The sequence below is a fragment of the Globicephala melas genome, chromosome 2 (genome assembly GCF_963455315.2).
Source record: "Globicephala melas chromosome 2, mGloMel1.2, whole genome shotgun sequence".
Taxonomy (NCBI): domain Eukaryota; kingdom Metazoa; phylum Chordata; class Mammalia; order Artiodactyla; family Delphinidae; genus Globicephala; species Globicephala melas.
Genome location: NC_083315.2, coordinates 99066021 through 99086650, shown reverse-complemented (window position 1 = coordinate 99086650; position 20630 = coordinate 99066021). Strand labels below are relative to the sequence as shown.

Below are 20630 nucleotides of genomic sequence, written 5' to 3'. Positions count from 1 at the left end.
GACCTGTGCTTGCACACAGGCTTCTTGGTGGCTGCATCAGCAGCCTTAGCATTTCATGCCCGTCTCCAGTGTCCACGCTGATAACCGTGGCTTGTGCTCATCTCTGGAGCGCGTTTAGACAGTGCTCTGAATCCCCTCTCCTCGCGCACCCCGAAACAATGGTCTCTTGTCTCTTAGACAGGTCCAGGCTTTTTCCCCTACATTCTTTTTTATTTTTTAATATTCTTTTCCATTACGTTTATCACCGGATATTGAATATAGTTCCGTGTGCTATATAGGAGGACCTTGTTATTTATCCATTAAATATATACTAGTTTGCATCTGCTAATCCCAAACTCCCCTTCCATGCCTCCTCCATACCCCTTCCCCCTTGGCAACCACATGTCTGTTCTCTATGTCGGTGAGTCTGTTTCTGTTTCATAGATAAGTTCATTTGTGTCATATTTTAGATTCCACATGTGATATCATATGGTGTTTGTCTTTCTCTTTCTGTCTTACTTCACTTAGTATGATAATCTCTAGGTCCATCCATGTTGCTGCAAATGGCATCATTTCATTCCTTTTTATGGCTGAGTAATATTCCACTGTATATATGTACCATACCTTCTTTATCCATTCATCTGTTGATGGATATTTAGGTTGTTTCTATGTGCTGGCTACTGTGAATAGTGCCGCAGTGAACATTGGGGTTGCATGTATCTTTTTGAATTATAGTTTTGTCCAGATATATATGCCCAGGAGTGGGATTGCTGGATCATATGGCAACTCTATTTTTAGTTTTTTGAGGAACGTCCATACTGTTTTTCATAATAGCTGCTCCAACTTACATTCCCACCAACAGTGTAGGAGGGTTCCCTTTTATCCACACCCTCTCTAGCATTTGTTATTTGTATACTTTTTAGTGATGGCCATTCTGACTGGTGTGAGGTAGTTTTAATCTTTGATCTCATTGTAGTTTTTATCTTTTATGTGCCTGTTGGCCAGCTGTATGTCTTCTTTGGAGAAATGTCTTAGGTCTTCTGCCCATTTTTCGATTAGGTTACTTGTTTTTTTGTTGTTGAGTTGTATGAGCTGTTTGTATATTTTGGAAATTAAGCCCTTGTTGATCACATCTTTTGCAAGTATTTTCTCCCATTCTGTAGGTTGTCTTTTCATTTTGTTTATGGTTTCCTTCACTTTGCAAAAGCTTGTAAGTTTGACTTGGTCCCATTTGTTCATTTTTGCTTTTATTTCTATTGCCTTGGGAGACTGACCTAAGAAAACATTGGTACGATTTATGTCAGGGAATGTTTTGCCTATGTTCTCTTCTAGGAGTTTTATGGTATCATGTCTTATATTTAAGTCTTTAAGCCATTTTGAGTTTATTTTTGTTTATAGTATGAGGATGTGTTCTAAGTTCATTGATTTGCATGTGGCTGTCCAGCTTGCTGGACCACTTGCTGAAGAGACTTCTTCCCATTGTATATCCTTGTCTCCTTTGTCAAAGACTATTTGACCATAGGTGTGTGGGTTTATTTCTGGACTCTCTATTCTTTTTCATTGATCTATATGTCTGTTTTTGTGCCAATGCCATGCTGTTTGGATTACTGTAGCTTCGTAGTATTGTCTGAAGTCTGGGAGGGTTATGCCTCTTGCTTTTTTCTTTTTCCTCAGGATTACTTTGGCAATTTTGGGTCTTTTATGATTCCATAGAAATATTAGGATTGTTTATTCTAATTCTGTGAAAAATGTCATGGGTAGTTTGATAGGGGTCACATTAAATCTGTAGATTGCTTTGGGTAGTATGGCCATTTTAATGATATTAATTCTTCCAACCCAAGAGCATGGGTTATCTAAATGAAAGGAATCTTAAGGCTCATAGAGATTATGACTTGATGATTTTTCTAGACATTTTTAAGATGTCTCGTGTAAGAGTTGTATTATCATATATGACAGTATTATCTTTTTTTTATTATTGGAGTATAGTTGCTTTACAATGTTCTGTTGGTTTATACTGTACAGCAAAGTAAATCAGCTATACGTATACATGTATCCCCTTTTTTGGATTTCCTTCCCATATAGGTCACCACAGTGCACTGAGTAGAGTTCCCTGTGCTATACAGTAGGTTCTCATTAGTTACCTTACCTATTTTATACATAGTATCAATAGTGTACATATGTCAATCCCCATCTCCCAATTCATTCCACCCCACCTTCCCCCTTGGTATCCATATCTCTACATCTGTGTCTCTATTTCTGCTTTGCAAATGAGATCACCTATACAACTTTTTTAGATTCCACACATATGCATTAGTATACGATATTTGTTTTTCTCTTTCTGACTTACTTCTGACTTACTTTCTCTCTCTGACTTACTTCACTCTGCATGACAGTCCATCCACGTCTCTACAAATGACCCAATTTCGTTCCCTTTAGTGGCTGAGTACTATTCCATTATATATATGTACCACATATTCTTTATCCATTCCTCTGTTGATGAAATAGCTCATGCAGCTCAATATCAAAAAAGCAAATAGGGGCTTCCCTTGTGGCGCAGTGGTTGACAGTCCGCCTGCTGATGCAGGGGACACGGGTTCACACCCCGGTCTGGGAGGATCCCACGTGCCGCAGAGCGGCTGGGCCCGTGGGCCATAGCCGCTGGGCCTGTGCGTTCAGAGCCTGTGCTCCACAGCGGGAGAGGCCGCAGCAGTGAGAGGCCCGCGTACCGCAAAAAAAAAAGCAAATAACCCAATCAAAAAATGGGTGGAGGACCTAAATAGACATTTCTCCAAAGGAGACATACAGGTGGCCAACAAACACATGAAAAGAGGCTCAACATCACTAATTATTAGAAAAATGGAAATCAAAACTACAATGAAGTATCACCTCACACTGCTCAGGATGGCCATCATCAAAAAATCTACAAATATTAAATAAAGGGAACCCTCTTGCACTGTTGGTGGGAATGGTAAATTGATACAACCACTATGAAGAACAGTATGGAGGTTCCTTAAAAAAGTAAAAATAGAACTACCATACGACCCAGCAATCCCACTACTGGGCATATACCCAGAGAAAACCATAATTCAAAAAGACACATGCACCCCAATGTTTATTTTCTGATCAGAGAGAAGAATATGTAAAAGAACCACCCCCAAATGAAACCTCCCGGTTTCCCTGTGGTCCCTACGGAGTGTGGGTTCTTAATCTGTCAATTCAGAATTCTACCTCAGCATCGTTGATTTCCTTAGTAACTTTAAGTATTTTTTCAGTGCATTTAAAAACATTCTCAGAAAAGAGACCATAGGCTTCCCTAGACCATGGGTGTAGAGACAGAGTATGCAAGGATTACAGTGAATTCCTTTGAATCTGAGCAGAACTACTGCAGGTGGTACTGGGTTTATTTTGTGGTAGTGGTTGTTGTGGGGAAAGGGGGAGTGCTGAGCACATGCCAAGGCTCCCAAAGAGACCAGCTATAGCTAGGCTGACCACGTGATCCAGTCTGGCCAGGAATGTTACAATTTAAGCCTTGGCCCAGAGTAATTAGTAATATTCCCCCCTTTCAAAACTATCCCAGAGAGAACCATGAATTATATGGCCACCATTAGCTATAGCTGTTATCAAGAAAGCCGTGGTAGTGGATGTAGCGAATTGAGTACAATTGCCAGGACACGTGGTAGGGCCTTCCAACCCCTGAATTCGGATTTATTTTGATAATGAATGGGTATAATCAAAGTTAGAAGATTACACAAAGGATATGCTGGAAGAAAATACTGTTTTAACCATAATTATTTCTTTCACAGCCAAAAAAGAGCATACAGTGGAAGAAAGTCACTTGGAGAATGCACAGAAAAGGTAAGCAGCTCTGAACTGGCCCCAGGTCTTTCTTTGCCTAGCCATTCTTTTGTTATTATCAAGAACCGTCAACACCAACCATCTCCAGCACTTTTTCATCTTCTCTGAAGGCAAACTCTGTACTCATTAAACCATAACTCCCCCGTTCTCTCCTTTCTTCAGCCCCTGGCAACCACCATTCTACTTTCTGTCTCTGTGACTCTGACTGCTCTAAGGTACCTCATGTAAGCAGAATCATACAGAAGGTTTCCCTTTTATGATTGGCTCACCTCACTTAGCAAAATGAATGACTAGCCATTCTTTTGACCCCATCTGCTAAGACTCTGCATCCAGCAGCAATAAGAGTCTAGGGAGAGCTAGAGTGAAAGCTCCAGGAATAGGACTTGGCAGTAGTTTTCCTCAAGAAGCAGGGAATCATCCGGAAGTGACTCACCTGCCTCAGGAGTCAGGACACCATTTGCATCTGTTTGCCTCTCCTCCACTACTCTGCACCTAGACACTTCACGGACGCTGGGAACAGTGGGATCCTTCTTAGTGTTACAACTAGATTAAACCATCATGGAGGATATTGTGAACAAGGGACAAATGGGGAGAAGGGACTTCCCTCTCTATGTGCACAGAAAAGGGGAAGAGACCCCAGAGGTCTTCTATTCCCCCTCCCACCTACCTCAGGCCTCTTCTATGTTCTTCCCTCTCTTCACAGACACCCAAGCGGAACCACCCACCTCACCTGGTAGAGCCCAGTAATCATTGGCTGTGATCCCTCATGGGGGTCTTCCTTTTTTTCAGTTGGCCAGGTTAGTCAGCTTGGCTCTCCCTCCCTCTTAGAAAGGTGAGGGGGGCATACACGGAGGCTTTCTCATATTCAGGGCTGAGAACTGAGATAAATTTTGCTGGGACCCGTTCTACAAGTACGAGAAAATTAAATAAGAGATAAGGACAGGAAACAGTAGATAAGGGAAAATGAGCTTTACGAATGTGTGAGGAGGGGATTTCATTCAGTGCAGGTGAACAAGTTCTAGAAATGGACGTTTTTCCTCCCGTCTCACCACAATCTCCGAGAGTACTGAAAGCCTATAGTCAGTGCTCTGTTCTGCCTTGACAGACACTGACATCTTGCCCTGCTTCCCGCTGTAAGTGCCAATAGAATAAATAGGCAGAAGGAAGCAAGGCGAGGGCAAATCTTGCATCTTTCTAAGGGCAGACATGTTCTTGGTCATGACTATCATCTCTGCATGATAATCTTTGACAACCAAGACAATCACATGATTCTGTTTATAGATTTTTAGGTTGTGCCCCTTTATTGGCCTTATCCCCTGTAGAGCTTATATTATCCCCGTAGTAAGCTTCCCTTCGTCGGTGTGTCAAGCTGGTGTGTCTGTGTTATAGACGTATCCCACAGGCATGAAAAGGACCATCAACACATGGGTATCAGGCCAAGCAGAATTTCACTTTCTAAGGTGGATGTCAAATTTCTAATTCTTCTTCAGGATTCTGGCTTCAGGAAAAGGGGGCCCGTGTGAGAGGGGCCGAAGTTGGTGCTGTGCATTAGCTATGCTGAGGGGGGTCATAGATTTCGGTTGTCAGCGTTTTCCGTGACTTTGTGGTGAAGGTAGTCTAGCTTTCATGTCATACATGAAATATGTTAGATCCCATCTTTAACGTAGAAACCACAGTTGTTTGGTTACAGTCTTGAAGGAGGTTGGTGGTCAGTGTTGCAACATTCGAGTGAGATTTAGGAAATTCTTATGTTGTATTCTCAAGAGAAACAATTTACTCTGAGGCTAAGGAATATTTGCTTTTCCTCAGCAGTTTCTAAAGGCATGCATGAGGGGCAATGAGCGGATATGTTCCGCCCTGGCATCTCAACACTGCAAAAGTAAAACCGTTCCCTTTGCCGTGGGCTCTTTGATATAATCATTGGCTGAACTCTCAAAATGTTTAGCTGAATCGAAAAGATAGAAATCAGACAAGGAATTACAGCAGAGAGAAAAGGAGTCAGGGAACAGTTGAGAGTGAAGCAGAAAAGTTTTATAGAACACAACGTATGATGAGAAATAAATCTTTTCAATGTTGAAAGCTATTTTAGTTATCTGCTGAGAAACAGAAATTTCAAACAACACGATTGCCCCTTTGTCTCTTGGAGAAAATTCTAATATTGTTGTCAAATAACGGCCGTTTTCATGCCCAAATTTCAGACGGTTTTCAATAATCAGTCTTCTGCGAATCAAAATTAAATCTGAAAGGAAGAGAGTTGTGTTTGGAGCGGGACTGGGTGGGTGGGGAGGAACGTAGTCTAGACCTTATCAGATAGTTGTAGGTTCATATTCTAGCTTTTGGCTTTTCCTGGAACAAAGGGAAATCCAATAAGACACACATCCTCAGAGTGACTTTGTTAAAGTTGCAGAGTGCCAAAGCCAGGCCATCCTCTGCAACTCTGTTTGCTTTGGTTCTCCTGAAGAGGTTCACTTAAACACATAGGGGGGAAAAATGCTGAAATTCACTATTTCCTTTAGGTTTCATACTCTTTGAGGGTTAGCAAGCAGGGCCTCCCAGATCCCCTGGGGGAGAGGTGGTGAAGGGTACATCGTTCAATTCAGAGTTGGGAAAAGTGTGGCCCACAGGATGATGACATGCTTTTCTCAAGCTCTGTGATAACCCACCAAACAATTCTGTCATTCTCTGAAACCGTACCATCCTTGCAACATCTTGGTCTCACAGTCTACATTCCAAATAACGCTGGAACTGCTGGCGTTGAAGTACAGTGAGCGGAGTTTCTGTGCTCTTCACTATGTCATCCTGGAAAATAGGAAGATAATTTGCTCCTCTGAAAACTAAAAGTGAAGACTTTCTCTTCTCTATTCATTGCACAAGTAAATATGTTTCTGTGTTGAAGGTAAACATAATGAAGAGACAAGAATAATGATGTACTTTGCTGGGGGTCACACACATTACGTATGACTTAGGTGGCAACGGTGTCTAACGTGGAAACAGACCAAAACATGACTCTTTTATTTCTTAAATGCCTGGGTCAGTGAGTATGAACAACAGGGGGTGGGTAGAGCAGAAAAGCATTTCACGGAGAATCAGGGGACCCAACTCTGCCGATGAATAAGGTCATTCCATCTTTCTGGGTCTCTGTTTTCTCAGCTGTAAGATGGGAACATTGGACAGACTGACAGGTCCATCCCTTCCAGTTCTAAAGGCCCATGACTCCATAAGAAATTCATGGCCTGTTCCTTTAGTTACAGAACTCTCTGCTTACGAATTTCCATGCTACAATCAATGTAATTTTCATTTTGAATGAAATAAAAAGTATATTCCGCGTTTTGACTGCCACAGAATTAGGAGTCATGCCTGGGCAAAAGTGGACATTGCTACTTTCTGGTTTTGCTCCAAAATATGTGTGTTTGGAATTATAAGAGAAGTCCCTCAAGAAATTACGGCAATTACTGCCTTTCTCCACCTATGCACTTCTAGTCTTTTAATAACTGGGAGCCAAAATTCCCTGACCAGTAGTTTTAATTTGCATTAAAAACAGATTTATTATTTACAGAAGCACAAAGAATTTATGGGACTCAGAGCTGCAGCTCCAGCTTGGATCTCACCTAATCATAGCCATGGAATCAATTAACAGTTCATCTGTGAAATGTGATAAAAATCTTATGAGATACATAGTGCCCAGTAACTGAGACTGAGTTGAAAGTATGCTCCATAACAGTAATGGGGCTTCAGGGTTTTACAATCGCCATTGAATAGCGTTCCATTAGAAACTCAGTATTCAGGATGGCCACAAAAAAAAAACCAACGCTGTGTCTGAACAGATGATAGAGCGTTGAGTAATAAACCTGGCCAGCCATTCCTGCTTTGATTAGTTTCCAACACCCTAGAAAAGGGGCCCGTTTATTTAAGTGTTCCTGCTCATGGCAAATGAGCTTGTGGGGCTTGGAGTGGGTGGGGAGAAGGAATGAGGGCAGAGCTATAAATTGCTGCAAAGCTAGTGCCTCCAAGAAGGGCCGCTTGGGAGGCCTGGGTAGTCATCTGGGAATGAACCTCCAAGGGGTAGGTCAGGAGGTTCTTAGTGATATCTGGGAATCACCCTTGTAAAACCTGGGTTCTTTTCTGACTGGGTTAAAGATCATTTTTTAAGATCAAAAATGGTTTTTCCTCCAATCCTTGCTATATCCTCAATTATATGTATTTTTGTACATTGATGGTTTGTATTCCTGTATCACATCCAGCTTTAAAATGTAGCTTTCTTAAATATCATTTGGTCTACGTCTCTTATTTTACCCTTGAAAAAACTGAGAGCCCAGTGTTGAATGATTGACCCAAGATTATGAAGCCAGCAGATGCCAGAATAAGGATAGAACAGTCTCTTGATTTTCTGTGAAGCCCTCAACAGATTGATGATTCCCCGTGGGCTCTCGAACTGTCCACTGCTGGTGATACAGAACCAACATGTCATTAGCGTTCCATGTGATCATTCAACATAACACAAAGAGCAGGTAAATGACATGGATTTGAGATGAGGAACAAACCCCAAAAGTTTTACCTACATACACCCTGGAATTATACATGCTGGTTTTATACAGATAAGATGTGACCAGGAGTATCCCCAATCATGTTAAATTTCTTAGATAATTGGCTTGAACACGTAGGTCTTACTGAGCCACAGTGACTCAAGCCTGGGCTTCTGTGCTAAAGAGAAGCGAAGTGTGTGGGAGAAACTCTCCCGGTGTCCCCTCTCCTCCCCTAATGGGTATTAGCGTTGACAGCCTCTCACCCTCTACCTCACTGTTTTTTTCTCTACATTTGCAGTTTTGAAACAACAGTAGGATATTTTGGGATGAAGCCAAAGTCTGGTGAGAAGGAGATCACACCCAACTACGTGTTTATGGTGTGGTATGAGTTCTGCAGTGACTTCAAGACGATCTGGAAACGGGAGAGTAAAAACATATCTAAAGAAAGGTAAGGCTCTAATAGATTGATTAACACCCCATTCGGGGGTCTTAGGAAACCTCCCTCTCAAACCTAACAGTGTGTGCACCTCACCCGTGTCAGTATCGCCTTTCAGATCAAGTGGATGTCGAGGAAGGATTACTGCCTCAGAGTTCATAGGGAAATTCGGGGGAGGCTTGCCGTCCGCACAAGCAAATACACTCACGTGATCTGATAAGTTACACTTTCTTAACCCCTTCCAATTACTAGCTAGTAAATGAAAGGGAGCTGTGCTAATTAGCAGCAGATTGCTTTTCTGTGTATTTTCATGTTGGCCCAGGCTAAATGAGGCAGCCTTGCTGTCGCAGACAGTACAGACAAATAAAAGTGAATGCTTTTCCCATTAATATACTGAACTTGCATCAAAGGGAAATCTCTGAGAGTCGGGCCACACTTAACACGGTGTTGAAGCCCCGCTCTGGATTTACAGCGCCACTTCTGACTCCCCGTATCCTGCTGAGGACATCAAACTGCGTGCCGCTCGCCTCATTGCAGCCTTCTGATTTTATTAGTTGGGGGTAGAAGGAAAACCTCGGCCCTGAATATAGGGAGAGTGTGTGTGTGTGTGTGTGCGCGTTCTCCTTAGAGAGAGACTGAATTGGGCCCTGTTGATCAGAACACAAAAGCATTTCTGCTCGATCAGTGTTTTGATCAGGTTGCCACTGTTCTACAAAGGGTGTCATGGATTTAAACTTCAAACAGGTCTTGCTACTACTCCTGCAGAACAGATGTATGAGAGTGTCATTCAAAGTGGAGTCGGAGACAAATTCTACAAATGAAGGGAAGTGGTTTAATTGTAGCATCTATATCTCACTAAACATTGAGACCTGAAATTCCAAAATTCAGTTATTTTTACTGTTTACTTTGTAATCAGAGAAACGGTATGCACGTAATATATCTACACAGACACACACACACACACAGTACACTAATATGTTTTACCTTAAAAAGCTATTTTTAAGGGCTCATAATTTAGAGATTTCTTGACTCAGTCTTACTGAATCTCTAAATATTTTCTCAGGGAATTTTTTCACAAGCCTGCTTTCTTTCTAAGGAAGTCAAAGAGCTTTAAAAATATTTATCAACACATCTTGCCACCATTAACTCTTTTGGAACTTGGATGTTAAACTGAGTATATCCATTATAGGGATAAAATGAAGCAGAGAAAAGTTAAGTGACATTGTTAAGAAAATAGATTGTTGATAATAACAGGAAAAAAACAACCCTAAAAATCTTGACATCCCACTCATTGTTCTCACCCTGCAATCTCTTGTTTAGCCCTTGAAGCTAAAATAAACTTCTGTGTTTTGTGAGCCTCAGGGGAAAAGTGACAGAGCCACGTTCCTCTCTCTCTAACAAGGTAGCAGCTGGCCAGTCAGCTCTCCATGTCCACACCCGAAGGCCAGAGAGCCCCTCAGAGGGCCCTGAAGCTCCAGCCTTTGCTAAAGATTTTACACCTGAGATTTTGATCCTAGCCCTTAGTGAATCTGTCCTTGTTGTCGAAGCCCTAAAAATGGTCCCAAAAAACCAAAAGAGACGGTAATGAATTGCTTTTCATTTGAATAATCTTCTATTGAAATCGTGAACTGTATTCCACGTGGAGGAGTTTTTCCCTATCACAGAAGTTAGACCACACTCATTGTGGGCCTGCGGTGGTTCCAACCACCCTTCAGAATGACCTGTTCTCTGATTCCTAGTGATGGGCACTTGCTGTGCTGCTTCCTGGGTATAGCTGGTGAATTGCCTACTTCACACTCTGTAAACCAACACCTTTAAAGGGTCATGACTTCCCGGGACCCTTTTCAGGTCTTCTCATTTAGCAATTTCAGGGGTTTCTTCATTCCAGCCGTGCTTTGTGAGATAGATCACCAAGGTTTCCAACCTAAAACAACATCTCTGAAAGTTAACGATGGCTCATAAAATATTTGTGGAAGCAGCTTGTTTACAAAAATCTTTTTGTTAAGAAATGTTAGCGCATTATATATATTACTGCTCATCCAGTTCAGTAAACTGGTTAATATCCAGGGTTTTCTCGTGAAGTGAGGATTTTTTTTCAGTTGTTCTCTATCTGCTAAGGGTTTTAGCTTTTAAACGATTGGAATCACATATTCGTTGTGGTGACATAAGCGAATTGAATTCTTCTATTACAATCAAATGATAAACAATATGATTGCTTTGTCTTGACCCATATTTAATGATGTTTGATATTGTCATTTTTTATTGTACTTCTCCAGCAAATCCCAACAACACTAAATGTCAGGAGGTAGCGTAAGATACTATGAAAACATCCTCAAAAATTAAATTCATAATCAAATGAAAACCTCATAGCTTGTAATTATTAGGGGAAAAAACCACTATAGTTTGGGATCCCATCCAAAGGAATTTCAAAGGTATTTGAAGGCCAACTAAACCCCAAAAATCACTACTGAGAAAAATTAAGGATCAATAATAGTATTTTCAAAGAGACAGATTCACTTCCAAATGAAATGGAAGTTTTGAAAACTACTTTAGGTCACTTGAGGTCAATTTTAAGGGATAGAGAATATTTACTTCTTGTTCTGTTTAGTGTGGTTTCCAGGGACGCACATTAGCTTGATGCAAAATCGAAATGGTGCAGCTCCACAGCAGGGTAACAGCTACCCCTCATGAGACCCAGAATGATGTCTGAACACACAGGTGACTGATAAAAACGTCCAGTGTGCTTGTGCCTTGAAAATGAATGATAAACCCCCTATTATTAAGCCAGTATCAGGACACAATTCTGTATTTGAGTAGAATAGACATAGTATTTCACTGGGAATATGGTTTACCTGCAGATTAACTCTCAGTAGAAGAGCAGGCTACCGTATGATGGTATATTAATGGCATGCAACTTTGCTTGTCGTGTATGCCAGTATTAGGCAAAATAGAAAACTTCTGAGTCTAGGCCCAAATCCAGAGCGCCTCGCTCCCTAGACCTTCAGTCTGTGACCCATTCAGTCCTCATGGTGCCCCTAGTACTAGAACTCATCCTCCAGTGAAGTATACCAGGTCCTTCTCTTACCCCTGCTGAGTACTTACTGGCAGTGCTCAGTAGTGTAAAAAAGACCTCTAGAGAGAGAGTTGAAACCCAGCATTTTTATGCCATTCATTTGCTTTGTGATCTTGGGCCAGTCACTTATTGCCAGGAGGACCCAAATATCATATCTGTAAAATGTATGTATTGGGATGAAGCAGGAACCGAATGTTCACTAAGATATTTTCTAGCTCAAAATCTCTGTGAATCTAGAAACTACTTTTTTTTTTTTTTTAATATTTTGAGAAACTGTTTTATTTCTGAGATAACGCCCCTCACCTTTGCTCTTGAGCTCATAGGGGATGATGCTGAAAGACATTCCAAGCCAAGGTCTGGTGGTGAGTGGGGAAGAGATTTGGGGGCAGGGAGAATTTTCACTGTCCTCTTGGACTTGGTAAATGTCTACAGCTTCCTTGGCTTACATTCCCAGTTCCTCCCCTAAAATACTAAGGTTGGTCTTGAAGACCACTTTTTTTTTTTTTTTTTTTTTCCTTACGCGGGCCTCTCACTGCTGTGGCCTCTCCCGTTGCGGAGCACAGGCTCAGGACGCGCAGGCTCAGCGGCCATGGCTCACGGGCCCAGCCGCTCCGCGGCACGTGGGATCCTCCCAGACCGGGGCACGAACCCGCGTCCCCTGCATCGGCAGGCGGACTCTCAACCACTGCGTCACCAGGGAAGCCCGACCACATTTTTTTAACTGAAAGTATACATACAAAAATATTTTCATCTGCATCCAACATTGCGTTTACTGGTTTATGAAAGTTCATCGAGATTTTTATTCTGAGAGGCAGCTTTGCCTCAGTTTTACCTTTTCATGCAGTTTTGTATTTGTGTCTCTTTTTTTTTTTTTTTTTTGTGGTACGCGGGCCTCTCACCGTTGTGGCCTCTCCCGTTGCGGAGCACAGGCTCCGGACGCGCAGGCTCAGCGGCCATGGCTCACGGGCCCAGCCGCTCCGCGGCATGTGGGATCTTCCCGGACCAGGGCACGAACCCGTGTCCCCTGCATCGGCAGGCGGACTCCCAACCACTGCGCCACCAGGGAAGCCCTGTATTTGTGTCTCTTGACAGCCAAACCAGTCAATGAATTTTTGCAACACACATTTCTTCCAACTATTAAATCAACAGATTATTCGAGCATATGCATAGTTGCAAGGAGATAACCTAATTTTTGCTGCTACCTTTATTGACTATTCTTTACTCATTTTCTGCTTTTTCTTTTTTTTTTTTCCTGTTTAATTATTATGGGATTACAACCCTTCCTTATGAAGTTTTCCACTATTTAGAATATGTTAAGACTACTCCCCACATATGCCCACACATGCACACACAGAGGCCACAAAGGATTACTCCCTACAAAATGAGCTATGAATTTGCAAAAGGTAAAGAAGTCCTAGGGGGATCATGACTCCAGGAATAAAGTCTTGGCAAATAATTCAACCCTGAGCCAAAGCAGACTTTAAAAGTACCATTTAAAAACCCATAATGGGTAAATAATGAGTGAATAAGGAGTTTGGTGAATTTTATGTGAAATGCAAATAAGACATTTCATTATATACATAACTATAATTTACACCATGGGGGAATGGATGGTTAGTTTGGGGGTTTTTAGTTCAGCTAAGTAACAGCAGAGTTTTTGTTTTAGGTGTATTACTTGCAGTTATTATGGTTAATTTTGCAACTGCCATACCCTTGACAGCAGAGCTGTTGTGGAGTTATCTCAAAGCTGTTCTCAGGGCTCACTGCTCTTTAGGACCAGGAGCTGGGGACTTAGAGAGGCCATCACTCAACCCACAAAGAAGCCGTTGATTGCAGTGTAGACATCGCAGGAATTCCTCTCTTTATATGATAGTTATTCCTGGAAAAAGTTCCATAAACTAAAATTTTTATTTATTCAATCATGATCATTACAGTAACGTCTAACAAGTTACCCTAACCCTCTGTTATGTGGTTAAATGATTTATATACACTTAACTGCTAAGAAGCTTCATATTTTAAAGGACCCCTTTAATAATACGAATAATCACCCCCAAGTTACTCGGCAAAACTTTGAATTTTCCTAAGTCACATTTGAAGGCAGTTCTGTACAAATACACAAACAGTAAATGTCCCAACAAGCTAACTTATAAACAGAATGTGTGATTATTGTAATCACAAAGAAGAAAACCCACTTATTTCCCAAGCAATGAATTTAAAACTACTTCTGCAAAATTAAAAATATGCCATGAGTAAGGAGAGGGGATAGTAGACTTCTAAATGGTAAAAATTATGGGATCATTGATTCTTAAAAATTAAAACACCTCTTTTGACCCTCTTTCCTCTGGAAACTAGCGATCTCCTGTTCCTTCCATCTTCTTAAAAGAAGAGTTTATATACATTTCCTCATTTCTTTTTCCATAACACACATCCACTACTTTCTGTATCAGTAAGAATAAAGCCTCGGCTGCCATAACAAAGACCAAAGTAACTGTTGCTTAAACAAGAAAAATTTATTTTACTTTTGCCTAACAATCTGAGTATAAATTGTTTAGAAGTTCAGAACCCAGATTCCTCTTCTCTTGTGGCCACCATCATTAGGTGTGGTCCTTGTTCACAAGTGTAAAGATGACTCACATCACGTCCGCCAGCACCCCTGCTGCTGAGTTCCTGCCAGTAGAAAGGGGAGGGCACACCATTTCCTTTAAAGGGGGGTGGACCTGGAAGGTACACGTATTTCATTGAGCAAAACTTAGTCTCACGGCTATATGCAAGGGAGACCAGGAAATGCAAGTTTATCTGGGAGCCATGGGCCCAGCTGAAGACTCATGGGTTCCATTACTAAAGGGAGCAGAAGAAATGGATGTTGAGACTACTGGCAGACTTTGCCACCTTTCCCATTTGTGAAATCAGACAGCTAACTCCTTGGCATTACTAGCTTTTGACAGTGATGATAGTTTCTTCCATCTTGAAGATGCTCTGAGGGTATTCTGGGTTTCCTTCTGCAAAGGTGACCGCCACTCTTCTATTTCCTTCATCGGTTCATCGTTTTCTTCTATTCCTTAAGTGTGGACCTTCCCCAGGGTTCAGATCTCTGTTCCTCTTTTCTGCTCTGTACTCTATCCCTAGTTAATCCCAACCATTCTCATCACTTCACCTGTCACCTCTTTGCCAAGTCCTCCTACCCAGAAACAAGCTCTTAGTTCTAAGTCTTAGATCTCCTACTTCACGCTAAACGTTCCCACCGGCTGCCCAACTTTCATCTGCAATTCAGTATGCCTACTCTGAGGGTCCCTAAATTTCATTTGCACCCTTCTCCTCCTCCTAGTAGCCAAAGTCAGGCTGGAAACCTGAACTGTCTTTAATGCTCCAAGATTCACTTTCCACCCGCGGCTAACTTCTCAGTTTTGCCTCCTTAGTGGTTATTCTTTTTCATCCTGTTTTCTCGGTGGCTTTGCCTAGTTCGGGACCTCGTCTCTCACCTGGATTATTGCTACATCCTTCTGACTGTTCTCTCTGCCTATAGTTTTTCTATTTCCTCTTCATTGGCCCTTAATATTGTATCCAGCTATCTTTCTAAAACAAGTTAGATGACATCTATGTCTTTGAACATATCCTGTTTAAGTATATTCTGTTCTGAAATAAAGGGAAGAAAATCAGCCATGATCGGTACTTACATTCATTAACTTTGGGGGCCTTACAACAGCCCTGAAAAATGTATTCCTATTGTGCAGATAAGCAGAGGAGAGAGTAAACGAATTACCAACATCACAGTTTCACTCCTAAGCAAGAGAATGGGGATAATGACCTAGGTCTTATGTGACACTAAAGCTTGAGCTTCTTCAAGTATTCTGTATTTCTCCCAAATTAGAGCATGAGCCTCCAAAAACTTGCCTTAACTCACTTTCCAACCTCATGTCCCATATCTTCATCCCCCACATACCCATGATATTGACTCAGTGTTTCTCACATCTACACATTCTTGCCTGGTGTTCTCATTGGGTAATTTCTTTACATTGCATTGTCCCAGTTATTTCCTGCTGGTCAAAACATAGTCATCTTCTAAGGGCGACCTCCAAAACCTCTCCCCTTAAAGTCTTCTGAAATACCCCTAAGTAAAAGAATTAACATCTTTCTCTGATCTCGGATAGCATATTTTTCTTACGATCCTTTTGCACTTAATTCCTTCCAACTTGTTACTTTAGTACTTTACGTGTCTTTTTCCACCTTTAGGACATAAACCCATTCCTTATCGTATCTTCTATGGTGCATTCTCCAGCACAGAGCCCGCTAATTGTTTACTGATAGAGAAAGGACTTCACAACGTAGTACTGAGCACTGAAGATCCTGGGCAGTGTGAGTTTGGAGGAGGAAATGATTCCTAAGGAATGAGGAGGCCAGGGAGGGCTTTGGGAAGATGGTTAGCCATAAACGGGGCCACCCTCCACAGAAGTTGTAGAAGGGATTCAGAAGCCAGTACGGGAATGTTGGATGTCAGCTGCTCCCCAATCTGGCAGGTCTTCCAAATCACCTGGAGAGCTTTGTAAAAAAGTAAGCAGATCTACCAAATCAGAATCCCAGAGGATTAGAACCTAGGGATCTGCAGTTTCAGAAAGCTCCTTGTAGAGAGGATGAGTAAGAACACATTTTGTGTTTGGTTGCGTCAGTAAATACCTTGGCTTCATCCCTTGCTGAAATCTATCAGGTCAGCTTTGGAGATGGGAGGAAGAAGTTCATCTTCCCAAGGGATTCTTACTACGTGCAGCCAAGTTTAGGAACAATTAGACTCAGGTGATGGTGAAGGTCTCTTCCAGCCCTGATTTCCTGTGGTTTTAGGTGGGAAATAAGCTGGACATTGACAGAGCAAATGAATTCAGTCAGCTAAGTAGAGATGAAAGGGGTAAGGACATCTTGGAGATCACATGGCAAAGGCCTGGGCTTGGAAGGCTCAACTCACATTTTGGAGGAATCACATAGTATGATCTCAGGGGCCAGCCTAATTGCTGTGTTTCCTGTGCGTCCTCGGAGTACACACCGTCTCTCATCTCATTTGCACTTTGCATTCCCATAACATAAACGTGCACCACTTAATCAGCTTGAGTTAAGCACGTACTTTCAGAATACCTATTCATTCTTAAGTGCTGTACAAGCTATGAGACCCTATTCTGGAAGAGTGTAATCTGGCAATCACAATGCCTCCTTCATAAAGCTTTCCCCAATCTCTGTGAGCTATCTTTCCTCCAAAACTGGGGCAGGGGGAGATGGTTACTATCTCTTTAATTTTGGCATTAGTGATTTCTTTTTCATTCATTTTCTTACGGACACTTCCCCCTCAAATAAATCATAAGCTGTAGAAGACAAGGGCAATGCCTCATACTTCTTTGTTCTCTCTCTAGCATCTTATATTTCCTTATACGTAGTGAGTGCTCAATTAATATTTGTCGAACAAATAAACAGTCACTGTGTTTTCGTTTGCCACGTTGAAATTGATTATGGAATTTGCTGTCTACTGCTGATAGATGAGAGATCTTATTTATTTAGACTTTGGTGGTAGAATTCCCCAAACATATCCCATATGGGTTGCTTTTGCTCAAGTATCTAAAATCTTTATAGCTTGGTTAAAGAGGATAGACATGTTCAAAACAAGAAAGACTAGTTAATGGGGTAAAACAATCACCTTCTCTGTTCTTGCCTGTATTACTTTCAATTTTTCTTAAAAAAAAAAAAGAAAGAAAGAAAGAAGGGAGTGAAGGTCCTTGAGATTCAGGCTGTGTCAAGCCTCACACCTCTTCAGAGCTCACATAAGAACCTTTGAGAGCATGTGTCCACGCGCTCTTTCCCTAGCCTGGCAGACAGCAATGGAAACCCAAAGTAAGTCTCCTTCATTCAGCTAGAATACTTCTAAGTTGCTTATCTGTGGCACTCCTGACAGCTCCTGCCTTGGGCAGAGAATAGATGGAATAGGGGGCTGCCTGGGTAGTATGATTTGAGGGGCGCCAGAAAGGCTGCCTGCTCCACCCAATCCCCCCTGCTTCCTCCCCCTTTTCGTTTTAGTCACCCCTGCAAACAGGCTCTGATCAGTTCCAGTTTTTGGTGAGACTTGGTAGGTGGTAAAGTTTTCAAAACCAAGGCGGGAGCGGGGGCGGGAGTTGGCATCTACAAGCACGTGCATGTCTTCATTATCAGGATTGGAAATGTCTTCCAAAGACAAGCAATGCATTGCAATTAAACTTGCAGATTTATGTCCCAGGGCCGGCTTGAGTTTCCAGGCTGCCTCCCAGACGCCTCTCCCCGAACAAGGAAACGCAATGCTGTTACCTCTCACTCCACACCTAAATCGCCTGGGCGGCTCAGGGTGTTTCGTCTACCAAGTGCAGAGTGATTGGCTTTAACTGATCATGCATTCCAGGGCAAGTCCAGGACACCCCCCCCCCCCACTTCCACTCCCCTGTGGCCTGGGGGAGACGCTCTGCAAACGGAAGCGGTCTTTGTTCTGCAATTAATCATTTGAAGTCAAAGTGTGTTTGGGAACTACAAGTGATAACCCGCAAAAGCTATCAAGTGGCTGATTGTGTAGCTGGTGAAATGTGGTCTCTAGGAGGACTTCCTTCATTGTAAATAGAAAAATATCTTAGGAATGAGGTAGGGAAAGTTGTCAAATGTAGGAAGTGGAAGTGATGGGCTAATTTATCATGGAATCACTGAGAGGCTAGATTCTGGTGTGTAAGGAGCTAAGTCTTTTAAGTCTAAGACCTGCCTTACTTTCCTGCTGGTCTGTCTTACCATGGCTGCTAGTGAGACTGGCCTGGGGGACACAGGGATGGAAGGGTTAGTCAAGGTCAAGGGTCAGACTCTGAAGAGGGAATAAGCAGAGAAGAGTGTGTGTCTGTCCAAGTCTGTGGCCCTGCTGGCCTGCTGAGATAGATGATCTCGAGGCTACCCATTAGTTCATATTGTCTATGGCTGTCTTCTCTGAGTTTTATTTTCTTACCCGTTGCAAGCATTCCACATAGATGAGTCCATGATGTTTCCATCAGCTGCAGCAGTGAGGAAGAAATGTCCCTTTACACTGAGGGGTTAATGAATTTAGTCTTTGTGTTGTTGGGGTTTTTTTTTTAATTGAAGTAGAGTTGACTTACGGCACTGTGTTAGTTTCAGGTGGACAGCACAGCGATTCAGTTATACATGTATTGTGTCGTTGGTTCTTTACTGACCATAAAGAGTGACTTTATTTCATTGGCTTTCATGACTGTTATCGCTGTGTAGTAGTTATATCAAGAATTCAGAAATACCTCGTGAGGGACTGTTGTCAAGGTGGGTAGAAATAAGGGCAGTTCCCAAGGCCCCTGGCAGGCCTCCCTGATTGCATTTACTTATTTAGAACCGAAGCTGGATGTTAACCCCCTTTCCCCCAACTGTGGAGAAACAACCTCAGTGTCCTCAGTGAACTGAGGACAGTATCTGTGGAGGCTTGGGAGTATCAGAAGATGCAAAGAAACGCCACAAAGCTCACACGCCTTCCCTCTAATGTCCAGGCTACTAGGCAATGGCCGGAAGGGTAGCCTGACATGGCTACGCCTTCTAAAAGCACAACGTTAAAAACAACCCCTACGATGTTAACACCAGGGAATCCTAATGAGGAAAATACTGGGATGTTGCCCTCAACCTTCTCCATCTAAAATACAAAAAACCATGTGCTATTGAGCTTTCTTAAGCAATAAAGCCACGCCCACACCTCCCCAAAGTCTCTTTGGATAGTATTCTTTGCTCCCTGACCTAATGCTACTTAGTTCAAGGCTACAAGGAGATCACAGGAAAAGAGTGGCTAGTCAGTTGGTATTTCATCTCTGCACCTTCTTATACACCGTCTCTGATTTTCATCTCCTAAAGGGAGACCATAAAAATAGTACCATTTACTTATAGAAGAAGGTGTCCCTAATAATGATTCGTAAAGTCAACCCACACTGGGAAGCCAGACTGAAGTTATTTCTTTACAAGCATGATCTTCAGTAGGTGTCATCCCACAAAACCGTATCTACCCTTCAAAGGGCCCCAGGCCACAGTTTACGGGGCCGTGGACAAGGGCATGTTTTTCTCATGCTCCTTTGCTGATCACGTTCTTCTGTGTATTTCAGAATAGCCACCAGAAGGAAGAGTTCTCGTGCTTGGTAGATTCTGGTTCACGTGTCTCTAAATTTTAGGATAAGCCTAGTGACATAGTGATTTGGACCTTCAGCTTTTATTTATCCCGTTTTTTTAGGGAACTTGGGTGTTATTCCCTGTAGCATGCTGACTCAGAGGCCCATTACCACACATACTGGTGCACAGAAGCCTGCCCTGTTCCCTTTCTAGACTAGTTTGACCTCTTTAGCGATGACTGATATCAAGTCTTCTGTAAACAGATTTACATTACAGCTGGTCAGCTTTCATGCTTTTGCCAATATGCATTTTATGAACTATATTCGTGCAGTGCCTCCCTTTTCTTTGCCTTCATCCACTGACGTTCCCAAAGCCATTGACTTGGAATATCTTCAGTGAAGATGTGTACATGGTCTGGGTCATGCAGTGGTTAATGTTTTTAGGTCACACTGTACTGGATGGCTAACAGAGCTTCCTCTTTGAAGCTAGTAGCTCTATAGGCAAAACTTTACTTCTGTAATCCTGAAGTCGCTTCCTCAGTCCCATTGTCAACATTACAAGAGTTGAGTGATTTATTAGCAAGTGTGTCCTGGTAATATAACCAGATTGTCTATTTTCCACTTGCTGA

General features: G+C 42.2%; 1 protein-coding gene across 1 annotated transcript in view; it reads left to right on the top strand.

The window, feature by feature from the left end:
• The window catches only part of FMN1 (formin 1), a 405529-nt gene that overhangs the window by 362598 nt on the left and 22301 nt on the right, over nucleotides 1-20630 (top strand). The window contains exons 15-16 of the mRNA XM_060294520.1: nucleotides 3783-3834; nucleotides 8656-8805. Coding sequence (XP_060150503.1) covers nucleotides 3783-3834; nucleotides 8656-8805 — 202 coding nt within the window. The remainder of the gene's footprint in view (nucleotides 1-3782; nucleotides 3835-8655; nucleotides 8806-20630) is intronic.